The 19,344-nt window shown below is 42.0% G+C and overlaps 1 protein-coding gene across 1 annotated transcript in view; it reads right to left on the bottom strand.

Annotated features, from left to right (window-relative positions):
• The window catches only part of PRKCE (protein kinase C epsilon), a 273,352-nt gene that overhangs the window by 98,518 nt on the left and 155,490 nt on the right, over positions 1-19,344 (bottom strand). The window contains exons 4-10 of the mRNA XM_075267024.1: positions 18,654-18,688; positions 16,509-16,594; positions 7,894-8,023; positions 6,870-7,012; positions 4,427-4,523; positions 3,043-3,257; positions 608-781 (exon numbers count right to left, since the gene is read on the bottom strand). Of these exons, the coding sequence (XP_075123125.1) occupies positions 608-781; positions 3,043-3,257; positions 4,427-4,523; positions 6,870-7,012; positions 7,894-8,023; positions 16,509-16,594; positions 18,654-18,688 (880 nt within the window). The remainder of the gene's footprint in view (positions 1-607; positions 782-3,042; positions 3,258-4,426; positions 4,524-6,869; positions 7,013-7,893; positions 8,024-16,508; positions 16,595-18,653; positions 18,689-19,344) is intronic.

The raw sequence follows: 19,344 nt of genomic DNA, 5'->3' as shown, positions 1-19,344 counted from the left end.
TATGTAACCTGGTTCCGCTCTTGGTCGGGCTATGAGGACCTTGTAAGGTGCCCAAATACTACGCAGCACCCCTAGTGTATGAGCTTGTAAAGATGTCACTTAATATACCACTAGCGCCACATCCTATTACACTGCACGTGACCGAGTGTCCATCCGATGTGCGGCAGAGTTTGCAGTAGAACTCCCTCCTATGATACTCTGAGTGACATCCGCGTGTATTCTGTTATGTAATAACGTCTTTGGGGGCTTCGGATTCATTCTGTTCTGGTGACATGGCTGACTATAGAACACGTCCTAGTCTTCTTTATATCATCAGAACAGAATGGATCAGAAGCCCCAGAGACGTGAACACATTACAGAATGCACTTGGGTGACACTAACAGGAAATGCTAAATCATTGACAGGCTGCAATTCACATCACAACCACTTGATGGCCACCTATACTGCAGACACATAGAGAATAAACAACTCCAGGCGCAGTATCATAAAATGTCAGATTTTTTTCAAAGCTGCTCATATTGTGGAGCCCAGAGGTAAGGACGGTATACAGACTATAGGTGCAGACGGCATTTAGCCTCGGTATTACACACATCACGGGCTACGTTACCTTAGTCTGAAAGCAGCAGTACAGTTGTGTCAGATATGGATGTTTTCTTGCCAGAGCCAAAATCCTTTTCTCTGTCATAGTGCAATCTACATCATCATCTTGTAATATGACGTCCTTCTTCAGGACCTTCACAGCATAGACTTCATCTTTACCTTTCAGCTCAGCAAGCATAACCTGGAGACACAAGGGACAAACCTTGTCACACGCAACGCACACATGGAGACCGGCATGTAGTCAATACCCCGATGCCTGATTTCGATTTGCCAGGACAGTCCCGGGAAGTGGAACACAAAGAGGGTGGGGTTTATGCAAACCCTGTCCAAAGTGGGTGTTTCCTGGGGAGGGGCTTAAATTTGGAGATTGAAATATTGGCAACTATGTTGCAGCTGTATACGGCCTATAGAGTCATATATCAGTCTCTGTACAGATGGAAGATTCAATAACTCTATAGGGCACCTAGGATGCCTGTACGGTAATGGATGGAGGGTATACAGCTATATACTGAAGATGTCATACGGGATCTCCACTGCAGGATCGGTGCCAGGGTGCATGAGCCCTTACAAGAGAAGTTTGTGACCACACATGGGGCAGATTTCTTAATTTACGTCATATCTAAGGGCAACCCCAATGTTACTTTTTTATGGCTACATCCAATTCGTTACAAAATGTCACCAAAATAATACAGTCCTATGAAAAAGTTTGGGCACCCCTATTAATCTTAATCATTTTTAGTTCTAAATATTTTGGTGTTTATAACAGCCATTTCAGTTTGATATATCTAATAACTGATGGACACAGTAATATTTCAGGATTGAAATGAGGTTTATTGTACTAACAGAAAATGTGCAATATGCATTAAACCAAAATTTGACCGGTGCAAAAGTATGGGCACCTCAACAGAAAAGTGACATTAATATTTAGTACATCCTCCTTTTGCAAAGATAACAGCCTCTAGTCACTTCCTGTAGCTTTTAATCAGTTCCTGGATCCTGGATAAAGGTATTTTGGACAAACAATTCAAGTTCAGTTAAGTTAGATGGTCGCCGAGCATGGACAGCCCGCTTCAAATCATCCCACAGATGTTCAATGATATTCAGGTCTGGGGACTGGGATGGCCATTCCAGAACATTGTAATTGTTCCTCTGCATGAATGCCTGAGGATTTGGAGCGGTGTTTTGGATCATTGTCTTGCTGAAATCTCCATCCCCGGCATAACTTCAACTTCGTCACTGATTCTTGAACATTATTCTCAAGAATCTGCTGATACTGAGTGGAATCCATGCGACCCTCAACTTTAACAAGATTCCCGGTGCCGGCATTGGCCACACAGCCCCAAAGCATGATGGAACCTCCACCAAATCTTACAGTGGGTAGCATGTGTTTTTCTTGGAATGCTGTTTCTTTTTGGACGCCATGCATAACGCCTTTTTTTATAACCAAACAACTCAATTTTTGTTTCCAAAATGAAGCTGCCTTGTCCAAATGTGCTTTTTCATACCTCAGGCGACTCTATTTGTGGCGTACGTGCAGAAACGGCTTCTTTCTCATCACTCTCCCATACAGCTTCTATTTGTGCAAAGTGCGCTGTATAGTTGACCGATGCACAGTGACACCATCTGCAGCAAGATGATGCTGCAGCTCTTTGGAGGTGGTCTGTGGATTGTCCTTGACTGTTCTCACCATTCTTCTTCTCTGCCTTTCTGATATTTTTCTTGGCCTGCCACTTCTGGGCTTAACAAGAACTGTCCCTGTGCTCTTCCATTTCCTTACTATGTTCCTCAGTGGAAACTGACAGGTTAAATCTCTGAGACAGCTTTTTGTATCCTTCCCCTGAACAACTATGTTGAACAATCTTTGTTTTCAGATCATTTGAGAGTTGTTTTGAGTAGCCCATGATGCCACTCTTCAGAGGAGATTCAAATAGGAGATCAACTTGCAATTGGCCACCTTAAATACCTTTTCTCATGATTGGATAGATCTGGTTATGAAGTTCAAAGCTCACTGAGGTTACAAAACCAATTTTGTGCTTCAGTAAGTCAGTAAAAAGTAGTTAGGGGAATTCAAATCAATAAAATGATAAGGGTGCCCATACTTTTGCACCCGTCAAATTTTGGTTTAATGCATATTGCACATTTTCTGTTAGTACAATAAACCTCATTTCAATCCTGAAATATTACTGTGTCCATCAGTTATTAGATATATCAAACTGAAATGGCTGTTGCAAACACCAAAATATTTAGAACAAAAAATGATTAAGATTAATAGGGGTGCCCAAACTTTTTCATAGGACTGTACATAGTGTCAATGGATAAGATCTGATACACTTGGCTGTGTTCTTCTAGAAACAGCGCCACATTCGCCCGTAGGTGATACTTGGTATTGCAGTTCAACCTCTTTCGTAAATCGTCTCGCTCATCTTCTTGTATATCTCTTACCTTTCCGAAACTGCCTTTCCCTAATACTTTGATGAAGTTGAAATCCTCCAGACCGATCTTCTTTGCCTGGTGAATTTTCAGCTCGCCGTTCTCGCCGTTTTCCCCGGTGATTGTCAGCTGACTGTCCGTTGGTGCAGTGGCTGCCGCTTTGTGCTCTTCCCCTCGGTTGTCAAATGAAAGTGCTTTCCTGATGTTATTTTCAAGTTCCTTGATTTCTAAGCGGAAACATAAGAAAGGCTTTCAAAAACAGGAATTAAAGGGGTTGTTAAGGGTTAAAATAGCATGACTGCTTTCATGAAACAGCGCCACAACTGACTATAGGTTGTGTCTGGCATTGCAGCTTTTCTATGTGGAAGTCAATGGGACTGACCTTCAGTACCAGACACAACCTGTGGACAGGTGCGGCACTGTTTCATGGGAGCAATCATATTCTTTTCCCCCTAAAAAACCAATTTGAAACTACTAGGCCTCCATCTACACAGGCCACAAGAAAATGGCTGCCTACTTACTGTGTAAGCGGCAATTTTCTTGTTGCCGTCGGGCATGCGCAGTCAGTTCAGCCCAAGGCCTAGAAGTTTCAAAGCCTGCACTGGAAGAAGGCACAGGAAGAGGACGTTCCTGAAGAAGATGGAGGTGGCACTGGAGATTTCTCTCGCAGCATTGGGGACACCCCCAGTGCTGTTTGAGCGCTGAGAACCGCCCCCAGTGCTGTGAGAGAACTCATTTCCATACCAGCAAAAACTGAGATTTCTACGGAACAGCGGCGCGGAGAAGACATCTAAAAGTAGGAGAAGATTAGCTTTTCTTAACACTATTCCGACGGGTTAAGAGACAAAAAATTGCTTCTGAATGATTGGATCCCATTAATGTCAATTCATGAGTCGGCCATTTAGGCAGAGCGACTATCCAATAGGTGGCGTTGGAGGCCCAGATATTTATATATAGGGTTGATCCGATCTTGAGACTTCATGATTGTTTTTAAAATCCGATTTTGCGATCATTTTCCAGCCGATCCCGATCGTGAAATTTGCTCGATCGCCGATCGGGATCTGGTCTTTCCCAATCCCGATCGCTCAACCCTAAATGCAAAAAGTCACAGGTAGGGTTGAGCCGATCTTGAGATTTCAGGATCGTTTTTAAAATCCGATTTTGCGATCATTTTCCAACCAATCCCAATCGTGAAATTTGCTCGATCGCCGATCGGGATCTGGTCTTTCCCGATCGCTCAAGCTTATTTATATACCTTGTCCAAGACTTCCTTAGCGAGACTACAAGGCTACTCTGATATGGCGGAGTCTTCAAGGAGACCAAGTGCCCACCTGATCAAATCCAAGACTATAAAAGTAAAGAATATACACTATGAAAATATACAGAAGCCTCGCACCCTGATCACACGGAGACGTTGGTGCAGATTTTGACCTGTCATCTTCCACTGTTGGAGCGCCGGGGACGGGAGGTTGGGTTTCAGCGCCTGCATTTAACTAAGAGAAATGTACAATATTAGTCACATATAAAATGACAATGAGCGGCGTCTACAAGGAAGAAAACTGCAGAAAATAACAAGAACATAGATGTTACACTGTAATCCTGACCCATTGCATAAACTCCACCCTGATTCGAAACTGATTCGTAACAAGTTGGATTTACAAAAGTTTGGGGTTTGACTTGAACCTTTGGCCACCTGCAGATCACCCCAAAATATAACAAATACTTAGAATCACCATTTGTATTCACTGCCCTTCACCTCTGATGTCAGTGCACCCTATGGGCCTCAGCAGTCCCCCACCATGTGTGACGTCAACCAAAGAGGACCCTGAAGGAGCGCCGGACCCCAAAGAGGGAAGGGCCAAGGCTCAGACCTCCCTGAGGCTTTGCTTACAGACCCCAGACTATAAAACTAGGATCAAAATGAAACTGGTGGGCAAACTTTGCAAATATTTCCAAAACGAATATCACAAGGTTCACCCATCTCTACTCCCTATAGTCTGGATCACAGAACGGACCCACTAAAATTGGAGGAACGCCATGAAACATTCCCAAATGAACCAGGTGAGACCAGCATGGGGCGAACGGACACATAAGCACCAACAATTCAAGGGTGCATTTTGCATGTGACAGGCCTGGGACAAGTGACAACCCCTGAAGATGGTGGCCTGATTTTGACGGAACAATCCCACAACCCAAACCACAATAGGACTGGATTTATGCAAACTGCCCCATACATGGGTATTGATGGACAGTCCTGAGGGCAGAGCTTGAATGCCCTGATTTGGGGGATTTCACTGATAGCAATGTGCGATGTTGCCTGTATTGGTTCCCACTCATCTTACTAGGAATACTTTATTCACACGACCGACTTCCTTGGCCGTGTTGTGTGTGATCCATAAAACAATAGAACATGATTTGATTTTTTTTTTCACCCCTCTTGGATCCGTGAAAAAAATAGGCCACTGGATCTCCGCAGAGACAAGTCAAGGTTCCTGACATGGGTTCCATCCGTCCTGTGACATTCGTATCCGGGCTCTAGTCTGACCCCGTCCCAGGACACTCTGTATTAGGGCCAAGTATGGGATCTATTACCGCCTGGCGTATCCCCGGCCCGTGACTCTAACAGAGTTTGGCTGAGGATCTGACACCAGAGGGACACAAAATGCACAGCAAATATAGACATGACGGCCAATGATAAGTATTTGCTCCCTGACCCTGAGACCTTAGTGCGACAACTCTTTTGCTCCTCACTACTGCAGTATATCAAGGTTCTTCCACCTGATAATCCAGAAAATCTGATTATTTACAATTTATCAGCACAAAAAATGGGAACAAGCAGGAAATCTTCCCTTATGTTCACTTCCCCGTCACCTCCTAATTCTGTGCTCCAAGAAATCATAATCCAAGACCCTTCTCTTAGATCTGTGCATTGCACCGTTCCCTTGTTATCCCTCCCAAAATGGGTGTTCCCAGTTTGCAGTTAGTCTGATACGATCCAATCGGTGCTGTCAGTACTAGACTGCACAGAAACACGCCCCTTTGACAACAGGAATGGCAACACCCAGTTGTCAATCACAACGAAGGACAGCAGAAGAACAGCCATGGCCACAGCGATCGCAGCGGCTTTTCGTTTGATTCCGTTGGTTACCACAGGGGGCGCTAATAGGAACACGGACAAAGGTGGGGGCTTGAAGGGTGGACACAAAAGGTGGGGAATTATTGCCATGTGGGTGAGTGAATTTGGAGATGGGACAGTGAGGATCCTAAGAGGTCTGGATGTTCTGCAGAGAGGAGGTGAGACTGGGAGACGTTGTTATGGAGGTCTGGGCCATGCGGAGAAGAAAACGAACAAGGGACGACTACGGCTAAAGCCCCACTTTGCGGAAATGCAGCTTTTTTTGTTGCAGATATTTGAGCTAAGACCAGGAGTGGATTCAAGAGAAGGTAAAAGTATAAGAACTTCTTTTATAGTTTTCATTCCTTTTGTATCCATGTTTGGCTTTGGCTCAAAAACTGCAACAAAATCTGCAACAAAAAAGTTACGTTTCTGCAACATGGGGCCTCAGCCTAAGGAAAGAAAGGGGAAATTTTATGACTATTAGTTAAGCATCGAATCATCATACAAACTAGGAGATAGGTCCGAGGTGTGACAGGTCTGTTTTAGGCAGAGGTGACCTCGGAGCCTTCTTATCCCAGTACAGAGAAGATGTTGGGGGACATGAGCCGGCCACACATTTACGTATGTAGCAGATTCCCCTCCTCCCCATATTGGGGGGTCCCACATATCTCCAGACATGTCCTGGTGACTATAGACTGATTACACTAAATATCAGACGCACCTTTTTCCTCCTTTGGCCTGCGGCTGTGATTTTATCCGGTGTCACTCCCAGGTCGGCCAGGACTTTCGCAATCCCTCGAGAATCCACTCCACAGTTTGGTGCTACATTAGATTCACAGCGTCTATGTACATTCATTTTACAAACTGGGGAAACAGGGACAAAGAATGAAGATGAGAATATAGAGTGTATGAGAAATGCTGTATACAATGTATATACTTCTGTAGCCCAAGCCACTGCCATAGAACTACATTATAGAGATATTCTCACTAGGCCATAGGCAGTCATTATACTCTAGAGGTCTGATAGTCGGGGGTTACAATCTTAGGACCAATTGCTCAAAATTTTGCAGGGTCTACACAGCTGAAAAAGCAAATACACCAAAAAGCGCCTGAATTTCGGACAGGTTTAAGAAATTCCATTTAATTGAAATCTATTGAAATCCAACGGTATCAACTCCATTACTACATCGCCCTCTAGTGGCCACTCAGGTAAACAAAAATGAAAAATCCTAAAAAATAATATGTATAAAATAACAGCAGGAACGTTTCGTAGCCTTTCAGATACATTATCTGCGGCACGCCTATTAGACACAGCTGAAATTTTCTTCCATAGCGATTTACCGCAAAACGTTTAATACCCTGTCGGCATTTCTATGGCAACGGAAATATATAAATAGCCATTCTGTAATATATTGTTATGATCAGAATCTCTCCCTTTATGTGTAGGAGTGTTCCTATAATACAGACATACTTATTGTTGGAGGACCCAATTCCTTAGTGCAGTCCATTGATTTCAATCAGAAGTGTGCAGTACTTTATTTAACCTGCGGGGGAGCTGTAGGGGGAATAAACGTCAGGGGATCTCCCACAGATTACAGGAGAACTAAAACATATACTAAACTGGTAAGGTCCTACTTGTGCACTAGAGCACTGACTTTGGTGGACGTTCAGAGAAGGAATCAGTAGACCACCAGGGGGCGCTATAACAAGTTTGTATCATGGGACATTTTTGATACTTTTCTCACCTTTGCATTGTAAACCTTGCCTCATAAGACCCCATAATAATGAACCACAGTGATCACAAAACGTGGGGACCTTGTAATTGTGGATACTAAACTTGTGAGGCATATTGACACTAAAACGTTGCGAGCCGACCTATGGAAAGATGACAAAAAAAACCCCATCAATTTCATACAAATATCATTCTCTGTAACATCATCACAACCACATAGAAATGACATGACACAATGATTTGTACAGTGATTAGATTTCAGGTTTTAGTCCGTACAGATCAGCCCGGGATATTATAGAGAATTTGTCCACATTCACATTTTTCATAATAAGAAATTTTCCATACTGGAATCTTGTATAATATCCATCTTCTGTATGTACGTGTGTGTGTATGTATGTATATATGTATGGATATATGTATATATGTATGTATGAATGTATGTATATACAGTCCTATGAAAAAGTTTGGGCACCCCTATTAATCTTAATCATTTTTAGTTGTAAATATTTTGGTGTTTGCAGCAGCCATTTCAGTCTGATATATCTAATAACTGATGGACACAGTAATATTTCAGGATTGAAATGAGGTTTATTGTACTAACAGAAAATGTGCAATATGCATTAAACCAAAATTTGACCGGTGCAAAAGTATGGGCACCTCAACAGAAAAGTGACATTAATATTTAGTACATCCTCCTTTTGCAAAGATAACAGCCTCTAGTCGCTTCCTGTAGCTTTTAATCAGTTCCTGGATCCTGGATGAAGGTATTTTGGACCATTTCTTTCTACAAAACAATTCAAGTTCAGTTAAGTTTGATGGTCGCCGAACATGGACAGCCCGCTCTCAAATGATCTGAAAACAAAGATTGTTCAACATAGTTGTTCAGGGGAAGGATACAAAACGTTGTCTCAGAGATTTAACCTGTCAGTTTCCACTGTGAGGAACATAGTAAGGAAATGGAAGAGCACAGGGACAGTTCTTGTTAAGCCCAGAAGTGGCAGGCCAAGAAAAATATCAGAAAGGCAGAGAAGAAGAATGGTGAGAACAGTCAAGGACAATCCACAGACCACCTCCAAAGAGCTGCAGCATCATCTTGCTGCAGATGGTGTCACTGTGCATCGGTCAACAATACAGCGCACTTTGCACAAATAGAAGCTGTATGGGAGAGTGATGAGAAAGAAGCCGTTTCTGCACGTACGCCACAAACAGAGTTGCCTGAGGTATGAAAAAGCACATTTGGACAAGGCAGCTTCATTTTGGAAACAAAAATTGAGTTGTTTGGTTATAAAAAAAGGCGTTATGCATGGCGTCCAAAAAGAAACAGCATTCCAAGAAAAACACTTGCTACCCACTGTAAAATTTGGTGGAGGTTCCATCATGCTTTGGGGCTGTGTGGCCAATGCCGGCACCGGGAATCTTGTTAAAGTTGAGGGTCGCATGGATTCCACTCAGTATCAGCAGATTCTTGAGAATAATGTTCAAGAATCAGTGACGAAGTTGAAGTTACGCCGGGGATGGAGATTTCAGCAAGACAATGATCCAAAACACCGCTCCAAATCCTCAGGCATTCATGCAGAGGAACAATTACAATGTTCTGGAATGGCCCTGTCCCCAGACCTGAATATCATTGAACATCTGTGGGATGATTGGAAGCGGGCTGTCCATGCTCGGCGACCATCTAACTTAACTGAACTTGAATTGTTTGTCCAAAATACCTTTATCCAGGATCCAGGAACTGATTAAAAGCTACAGGAAGCGACTAGAGGCTGTTATCTTTGCAAAAGGAGGATGTACTAAATATTAATGTCACTTTTCTGTTGAGGTGCCCATACTTTTGCACCGGTCAAATTTTGGTTTAATGCATATTGCACATTTTCTGTTATTACAATAAACCTCATTTCAATCCTGAAATATTACTGTGTCCATCAGTTATTAGATATATCAAACTGAAATGGCTGTTGCAAATACCAAAATATTTAGAACTAAAAATGATTAAGATTAATAGGGGTGCCCAAACTTTTTCATAGGACTGTATGTATGTATATATGTATGTACTAGCTGTTACCCGCGACTTCGTCTGCGGTGATTGTAGCAGTGGGTATATACAGGCGCGGGTAAGGTTTTTGTACTGTGTATAAGGTATGGGATATGAAATGTAACTTTGTATCTTGTTTTTGCTATAATTTAGAGAATACGTGAGACTTTTGTGTTGCAGTTACTTTGTATTAGAGCTGCTATATATTCGGTGTTGTGAGAAACTTTACATAGTGACTTTGGGACAGAGGTATTTGAAGTTAACCCTTTCCCGCCGATGGCATTTTTGGATTTTCGTTTTTGACTCCCCTCCTTCTAAACCCCATAACTTTTTTATTTCTCCGCTCCCAGAGCCATATGAGGTCTTAATTTTTGCGGGACAAATTTTTCTTCATGATGCCACCATTATTTATTCTATATCATGTACTGGGAAGCAGGGGAAAAATTCAGAATGGGGTGGATTTGAAGAAAAAATGCATTTCTGCGACTTTCTTACGGGCTTTGGTTTTACGGCGTTCACTGTGCAACCAAAATGACATGTCCCCTGTATTCTGTGTTTCGTTACGATTCCGGGGATACCAAATTTATATGGTTTTATTTACATTTTGACCCCTTAAAAAAATCCCAAACTGTGTTAAAAAATTATTTTTTGAAAAGTCGCCATATTCTGACAGCCGTAACTTTTTTATACGTCCGTGTACGGGGATGTGTACGGCGTCTTTTTTTGCGGGACCGGGTGTACTTTGTAGTTCTACCATTTTCGGGAAATGTTATTGCTTTGATCACTTTTTATTCAATTTTTTATCAGACTCAAAACAGTGAAAAAATGGCGGTTTGGCACTTTTGACCATTTTTCCCGCTACGGCGTTTACTGAACAGGAAAAATATTTGTATAGCTTTGTAGAGCGGGCGATTTCGGACGTGGGGATACCTAACATGTATGTGTTTCACAGTTTTTAACTACTTTTATATGTGTTCTAGGGAAAGGGGGGTGATTTGAATTTTTAATCCTTTTTATTTATTTTTTTATATTTTTTTACTTTTTGTTAACTTTTTTTTTTTGCATTTATTAGACCGCCTAGGGGTATTGACATGGGTGGGTGGTGTCGCGGATTGTCAGAGCGGTGGGGGTTGGCAAACATGGCTGCTCCGGAGCGTTAAAGAGCGCCTCCTGGAGTAGCGTTAAGGTGAGGGGCAAAGTGGTAAAGTATATGTATATGTGATTGTGTGGGGTTAGGGGCGAGGCTGCAGAGGGCAATATGAATTTTGGGGCTTGCTATGGTCCAAAGTGTGTGAGATTGCAGAGATGGTGGTGTGAGTTTGGGGTTTGTGGGGGTCCTGGCACAAACGTATGTGCGCTATTGTGACGAAAAGTAGCCTATTGCGCAATCGGGTGTATTAACTATGTTTGTGGAAAATTTCAGCCAAATCGGTGGAGCGGATTTTCCGTGATTGAGGAACAAACATCCGAACATCCAAACACACAAACCCACAAACTTTCACATTTATAATATTAATAGGATACACCTTTCACATTCAATATTCTGAGCAAAAAATGTAATAGTCATCAGTATCGGGTTTTTAGTCAAAAAGCATCATGGACATTGTCCATATGGCCACTATAGGGATATACGTAATATATAGGGTTATATGATAGAGGAGAGAAGCTGAGCTCTGTGATATATAGGGTTATATGATAGAGGAGAGAAGCTGAGCTGTGTGATATATAGGGTTATATGATAGAGGAGAGAAGCTGAGCTGTGTGATATATAGGGTTATAGGATAGAGGAGAGAAGCTGAGCTCTGTGATATATAGGGTTATATGATAGAGGAGAGAAGCTGAGCTGTGTGATATATAGGGTTATATGATAGAGGAGAGAAGCTGAGCTGTGTGATATATAGGGTTATAGGATAGAGGAGAGAAGCTGAGCTGCGTGATATATAGGGTTATATATTAGAGGAGAGAAGCTGAGCTGTGTGATATATAGGAATATATGATAGAGGAGAGCAGCTGAGCTGCGTGATATATAGGGGTATAGGATAGAGGAGAGAAGCTGAGCTGTGTGATATATAGGGTTATATGATAGAGGAGAGAAGCTGAGCTCAGTGATATATAGGGTTATATATTAGAGGAGAGAAGCTGAGCTCTGTGATATATAGGGTTATATGATTGGGGGAGAGAAGCTGAGCTCTGTGATATATAGGGTTATATGATAGAGGAGAGAAGCTGAGCTCTGTGATATATAGGGTAATATATTAGAGGAGAGAAGCTGAGCTGTGTGATATATAGGGTTATATGATAGAGGAGAGAAGCTGAGCTCTGCGATATATAGGGTTATATAATAGAGGAGAGAAGCTGAGCTGTGTGATATATAGGGTTATATGATAGAGGAGAGAAGCTGAGCTCTGTGATATATAGGGTTATAGGATAGAGGAGAGAAGCTGAGCTGTGTGATATATAGGGTTATACGATAGAGGAGAGAAGCTGAGCTGTGTGATATATAGGGTTATATGATAGAGGAGAGAAGCTGAGCTGTGTGATATATAGGGGTATATGATAGAGGAGAGAAGCTGAGCTCTGTGATATATAGGGTTATATATTAGAGGAGAGAAGCTGAGCTGTGTGATATATAGGGTTATATGATAGAGGAGAGAAGCTGAGCTCTGTGATATATAGGGTTATATGATAGAGGAGAGAAGCTGAGCTGTGTGATATATAGGGGTATAGGATAGAGGAGAGAAGCTGAGCTGTGTGATATATAGGGTTATATGATAGAGGAGAGAAGCTGAGCTCAGTGATATATAGGGTTATATATTAGAGGAGAGAAGCTGAGCTCTGTGATATATAGGGTTATATGATTGGGGGAGAGAAGCTGAGCTCTGTGATATATAGGGTTATATGATAGACGAGAGAAGCTGAGCTCTGCGATATATAGGGTTATATAATAGAGGAGAGAAGCTGAGCTGTGTGATATATAGGGTTATATGATAGAGGAGAGAAGCTGAGCTCTGTGATATATAGGGTTATATGATAGAGGAGAGAAGCTGAGCTGTGTGATATATAGGGGTATATGATAGAGGAGAGAAGCTGAGCTGTGTGATATATAGGGTTATAGGATAGAGGAGAGAAGCTGAGCTGCGTGATATATAGGGTTATATATTAGAGGAGAGAAGCTGAGCTGTGTGATATATAGGAATATATGATAGAGGAGAGCAGCTGAGCTGCGTGATATATAGGGGTATAGGATAGAGGAGAGAAGCTGAGCTGTGTGATATATAGGGTTATATGATAGAGGAGAGAAGCTGAGCTCAGTGATATATAGGGTTATATATTAGAGGAGAGAAGCTGAGCTCTGTGATATATAGGGTTATATGATTGGGGGAGAGAAGCTGAGCTCTGTGATATATAGGGTTATATGATAGAGGAGAGAAGCTGAGCTGTGTGATATATAGGGTTATATGATAGAGGAGAGAAGCTGAGCTCTGCGATATATAGGGTTATATAATAGAGGAGAGAAGCTGAGCTGTGTGATATATAGGGTTATATGATAGAGGAGAGAAGCTGAGCTCTGTGATATATAGGGTTATAGGATAGAGGAGAGAAGCTGAGCTGTGTGATATATAGGGTTATACGATAGAGGAGAGAAGCTGAGCTGTGTGATATATAGGGTTATATGATAGAGGAGAGAAGCTGAGCTGTGTGATATATAGGGTTATATGATAGAGGAGAGAAGCTGAGCTGTGTGATATATAGGGGTATATGATAGAGGAGAGAAGCTGAGCTCTGTGATATATAGGGTTATATATTAGAGGAGAGAAGCTGAGCTGTGTGATATATAGGGTTATATGATAGACGAGAGAAGCTGAGCTCTGCGATATATAGGGTTATATAATAGAGGAGAGAAGCTGAGCTGTGTGATATATAGGGTTATATGATAGAGGAGAGAAGCTGAGCTCTGTGATATATAGGGTTATAGGATAGAGGAGAGAAGCTGAGCTGTGTGATATATAGGGTTATATGATAGAGGAGAGAAACTGAGCTCTGTGATATATAGGGTTATATGATAGAGGAGAGAAGCTGAGCTGTGTGATATATAGGGTTATATGATAGAGGAGAGAAGCTGAGCTCTGTGATATATAGGGTTATATGATAGAGGAGAGAAGCTGAGCTCTGTGATATATAGGGTTATATGATAGAGGAGAGAAGCTGAGCTGTGTGATATATAGGGGTATAGGATAGAGGAGAGAAGCTGAGCTCTGTGATATACACTCACCGGCCACTTTATTAGGTACACCTGTCCAACTGCTCGTTAACACTTAATTTCTAATCAGCCAATCACATGGCGGCAACTCAGTGCATTTAGGCATGTAGACATGGTCAAGACAATCTCCTGCAGTTCAAACCGAGCATCAGTATGGGGAAGAAAGGTGATTTGAGTGCCTTTGAACGTGGCATGGTTGTTGGTGCCAGAAGGGCTGGTCTGAGTATTTCAGAAACTGCTGATCTACTGGGATTTTCACGCACAACCATCTCCAGGGTTTACAGAGAATGGTCCGAAAAAGAAAAAACATCCAGTGAGCGGCAGTTCTGTGGGGGGCGGAAATGCGTTGTTGATGCCAGAGGTCAGAGGAGAATGGCCAGACTGGTTCGAGCTGATAGAAAGGCAACAGTGACTCAAATAGCCACCCGTTACAACCAAGGTAGCCAGAAGAGCATCTCTGAACGCCGCACAGTACGTCCAACTTTGAGGCTACAGATGGGCTACAGCAGCAGAAGACCACACCGGGTGCCACTCCTTTCAGCTAAGAACAGGAAACTGAGGCTACAATTTGCACAAGCTCATCGAAATTGGACAATTGAAGATTGGAAAAACGTTGCCTGGTCTGATGAGTCTCGATTTCTGCTGCGACATTCGGATGGTAGGGTCAGAATTTGGCGTCAACAACATGAAAGCATGGATCCATCCTGCCTTGTATCGGTAACGGTTCAGGCTGGTGGTGGTGGTGTCATGGTGTGGGGAATATTTTCTTGGCACTCTTTGGGCCCCTTGGTACCAATTGAGCATCGTTGCAACGCCAAAGCCTACCTGAGTATTGTTGCTGACCATGTCCATCCCTTTATGACCACAATGTCCCCAACATCTGATGGCTACTTTCAGCAGGATAATGCAATGCCATGTCATAAAGCTGGAATCATCTCAGACTGGTTTCTTGAACATGACAATGAGTTCACTGTACTCCAATGGCCTCCACAGTCACCAGATCTCAATCCAATAGAGGAGCATCTTTGGGATGTGGTGGAACGGGAGATTCGCATCATGGATGTGCAGCCGACAAATCTGCGACTGCAACTGTGTGATGCCATCATGTCAATATGGACCAAAATCTCTGAGGAATGCTTCCAGCACCTTGTTGTATCTATGCCACGAAGAATTGAGGCAGTTCTGAAGGCAAAAGGGGGTCCAACCCGTTACTAGCATGGTGTACCTAATAAAGTGGCCGGTGAGTGTATAGGGTTATATGATAGAGGAGAGAAGCTGAGCTGTGTGATATATAGGTTATATGGTAGAGGAGAGAAGCTGAGCTGTGTGATATATAGGGGTATATGATAGAGGAGAGAAGCTGAGCTGTGTGATATATAGGGGTATAGGATAGAGGAGAGAAGCTGAGCTGTGTGATATATAGGGGTATATGATAGAGGAGAGAAGCTGAGCTGTGTGATATATAGGGTTATATGATAGAGGAGAGAAGCTGAGCTGTGTGATATATAGGGGTATATGATAGAGGAGAGAAGCTGAGCTGTGTGATATATAGGGTATATGATAGAGGAGAGAAGCTGAGCTGTGTGATATATAGGGTTATAGGATAGAGGAGAGAAGCTGAGCTCTGTGATATACAGGGTTATATGATAGAGGAGAGAAGCTGAGCTGTGTGATATATAGGGTTATATGATAGAGGAGAGAAGCTGAGCCCTGTGATATATAGGGTTATATGATAGAGGAGAGAAGCTGAGCTGTGTGATATATAGGGTTATAGGATAGAGGAGAGAAGCTGAGCCCTGTGATATATAGGGTTATATGATAGAGGAGAGAAGCTGAGCTGTGTGATATATAGGGTTATAGGATAGAGGAGAGAAGCTGAGCTGTGTGATATATAGGGTTATATGATAGAAGAGAGAAGCTGAGCTGTGTGATATATAGGGTTATAGGATAGAGGAGAGAAGCTGAGCTGTGTGATATATAGGGTTATAGGATAGAGGAGAGAAGCTGAGCTGTGTGATATATAGGGTTATATGATAGAGGAGAGAAGCTGAGCTCTGGTAAGAGGCTCAGGTCAAGGTAAGGCTCCATTCAGACCACGTTTTGTTCTATCAGTTTAGCTGATATGTTCAATGGGTGCAAAAACCGGACACAAACCAATATCCATCCATTCACTTATCTTAGATTAGCTAAACAGATGGAAAAACAATTGATGTGCATGGAGTCTATACACCAAATATATAATACAGAACCAGGAATAACCATAAGATGGAGGAGACGGAATATCACAGATCTCTTCAAACAAAGCGGAAACTTTCTGAATCCAAATATTTACCTCGTCGGGAGTTTCCTGTTTCTTCAGGCCGGCGCACTTCGTGATTATAAGCTCGTGGCATCTCTTGTGAACTACGCAAGTGCAAACTAGGGGGCGATAAAACAATAAGAAGGTTTAGGCTCTGTTCACACTTGCATTATGGTGGTTTTTATTTTTGTAATGGATACGGATGTTCTAATGGAACTGTTGCATTGTTGGATTAATTGAAAGAAGGATCCAAACAGCCCCACTGACTGCGAGCCATCAGGTTTTTTGTTTTTTTTGTTTTGCTTTTTTTTTTTTTTTTTTAATGTAGATTGTCAGCCCCACATAGAGCTCACAATGTACATTTTTCCCTATCATTATGTCTTTTTTGGAATATGGGATGGAAATCCATGCAAACACGGGGAGAACATACAAACTCCTTGCAGATGGTTTTATGCCCTTGGTGGCATTTGAACACCAGGACCCAGCGCTGCAAGGCTGCAGTGCTAACCACTGAGCCACCGTGTGGCCCCGAGCCATCAGGTTTTATCCTGGTTTCCAACATTTTGAAGAGAAGAACCTTTCATCACCTCCACCAATTCCGACTCTTTGCACCCGTCAATAGGTGCTGCTCCCCTCACTTCGGCACAGTTGGAATTTTATCCCTAGTCCCCCACCGTTCCTGAGCAATTAGTGCAGTTACCGGTAGCCTCAGCATTCAATATGCTCTGTACTGTCAGGTGGGCGGTCTCAGACTATTTCCTCCAGACCAGGACCGCCCACCTAACAATAGAGAGCCTAAATAGTATACTGGGTGCTAATAATAAGAACATCGATTGCTCAGGAAAGGTGGGGGCTAGAGAAAAACATCCAACTGGGATAGAATCAGTTGAGTGGCGGCTATTAAAGGATGCAAAGAGTTGGAGCTGGTGAAAGGTCCCCTTTAACTATGCAGAGAGTGAGCTCCCTCTAGTGGTAGAGCAGGAAGTCACCAAATCATTTATATTTTGTGCGTTCTGGTATCGGGTATCTCCACTCAGTCTACCCTTCGTGATGCGACTTGGATACAGGAGAGATTCAGCACAGCACAGGGTTTGGGGTCTAGGTCAGATTTAGTATCGATAATTGTTACAGTGTATAATAGAGGAAATAGAGGAATGTCTTATTAAACATCCTTAAGACGATGCTGATTTTCCTCGGGAGGTGCATGCACTCCGCTGCAAACAAGACCCCACATCAGAAGCTCAGCCGTGTGCACGGGATCTAACATACAATGAAGACAGAGGAAGAAAGAACATATGAGATGTCACAGACCAGAGCACAGATGTCAATGTAATATTTCCTCCGATGAGCATGTAACATATCACAGGGATACAGCAATGGTGCCAGACAAGACAGGACACAGATCATGTACAGAATGTGAATATACCCCGTGCCAGAGACTGTAAGTGTAAGCCGTGACTGACAGATCTACCGAATACACAGATAAAACATATAAAGGCCAAACACAGGGAAGAGCGGGTGGAGATAAGATACCGAATACGGAGCATGAGAAAGAAAAACTGGCAGACACTAACATTTTCCACCCTGTTCTTGTCTCAAACCAGAACAAGATTACACAGATGAGGCAAGAATTCCCAGCAACTCCCAATACGTGCACTGAACATTAGATAGATAGATAGATAGATAGATAGATAGATAGATAGATAGATAGATAGATAAAAAGATAGATAGAAAGATAGATAGAAAGATAGATAGATAGATAGATAGATAGATAGATAGATAGGAGATAGATAGATAGATAGATAGATAGATAGATAGGAGATAGATAGATAGATAGATAGATAGATAGATAGGAGATAGATAGATAGATAGATAGATAGATAGATAGATAGATAGATAGGAGATAGATAGATAGATAGATAGATAGATAGATAGATAGGAGATAGATAGATAGATAGATAGATAGATAGGAGATAGATAGATAGATAGATAGATAGATAGATAGATAGGAGACAAATAGATAGGAGATAGATAGATAGATAGATAGATAGATAGATAGATAGATAGATAGATAGATAGTTACAGTATATGACACTAGATAAACTTAATAGATTGTTAGAAAAATAGATAAAAAACAGACAGATACAGTGTATAGATAAGTAACATATATAAACTTACCTTGACATTGGTAACCCTGTTTCCCTATAACGCCCCTGCAAATAAGAAAAAAAATATTACCTTGTTACATAATCACAATACTGATATACAGATGTAGCAGAGCTAACCCGAACGTCTGCAATTGGTTAAACAGCTGCAGCGAGATATCTGATCACAGAAGGCAACAAAAAAGCAATGAAATCATATTTTCCCAATAACTTTTATTGGTTTTTGTAATTTTCTGTGATCAGATATCTCGCTGCAACAGTTTAACCCATTGCAGACGTTCGGGTTAGCTCTGCTACATCTGGATTTCTGATAAGACAGGACTGGTTACAGATCTATAAGGAGATAAGGGAAGTGTTACTACATTGTTGTGGAAGAAAATCCTATTCTATCATTACAGAACTTATACAAAATGTTATGTAATAGAGAATTAAAGACGGAATAATAATAATAATAATAATAAATTTTATTTCTATAGCGCCAACATATTCCGCAGCGCTGTACAATTTGTAGGGTTCAGATACAGACAGAAAGATACATTACAAAGAAAGTCATGTCACACAATGGGACTGAGGGCCCTGCTCACAAGAGCTTACAATCTATGAGGTAGAGGGGGTGACACAAGAGGTAGCAGGGGCGGCATTGCTTATACAGGGGTCAGACACTTCTGTAATAGAGGTGACTGTCATTACACAAATATAAAACT

This window comes from Leptodactylus fuscus, chromosome 3 (genome assembly GCF_031893055.1).
Source record: "Leptodactylus fuscus isolate aLepFus1 chromosome 3, aLepFus1.hap2, whole genome shotgun sequence".
NCBI lineage: Eukaryota > Metazoa > Chordata > Amphibia > Anura > Leptodactylidae > Leptodactylus > Leptodactylus fuscus.
Note: the sequence above shows the minus strand (reverse complement) of the source record. Positions and strands in the feature narration are given on the sequence as shown.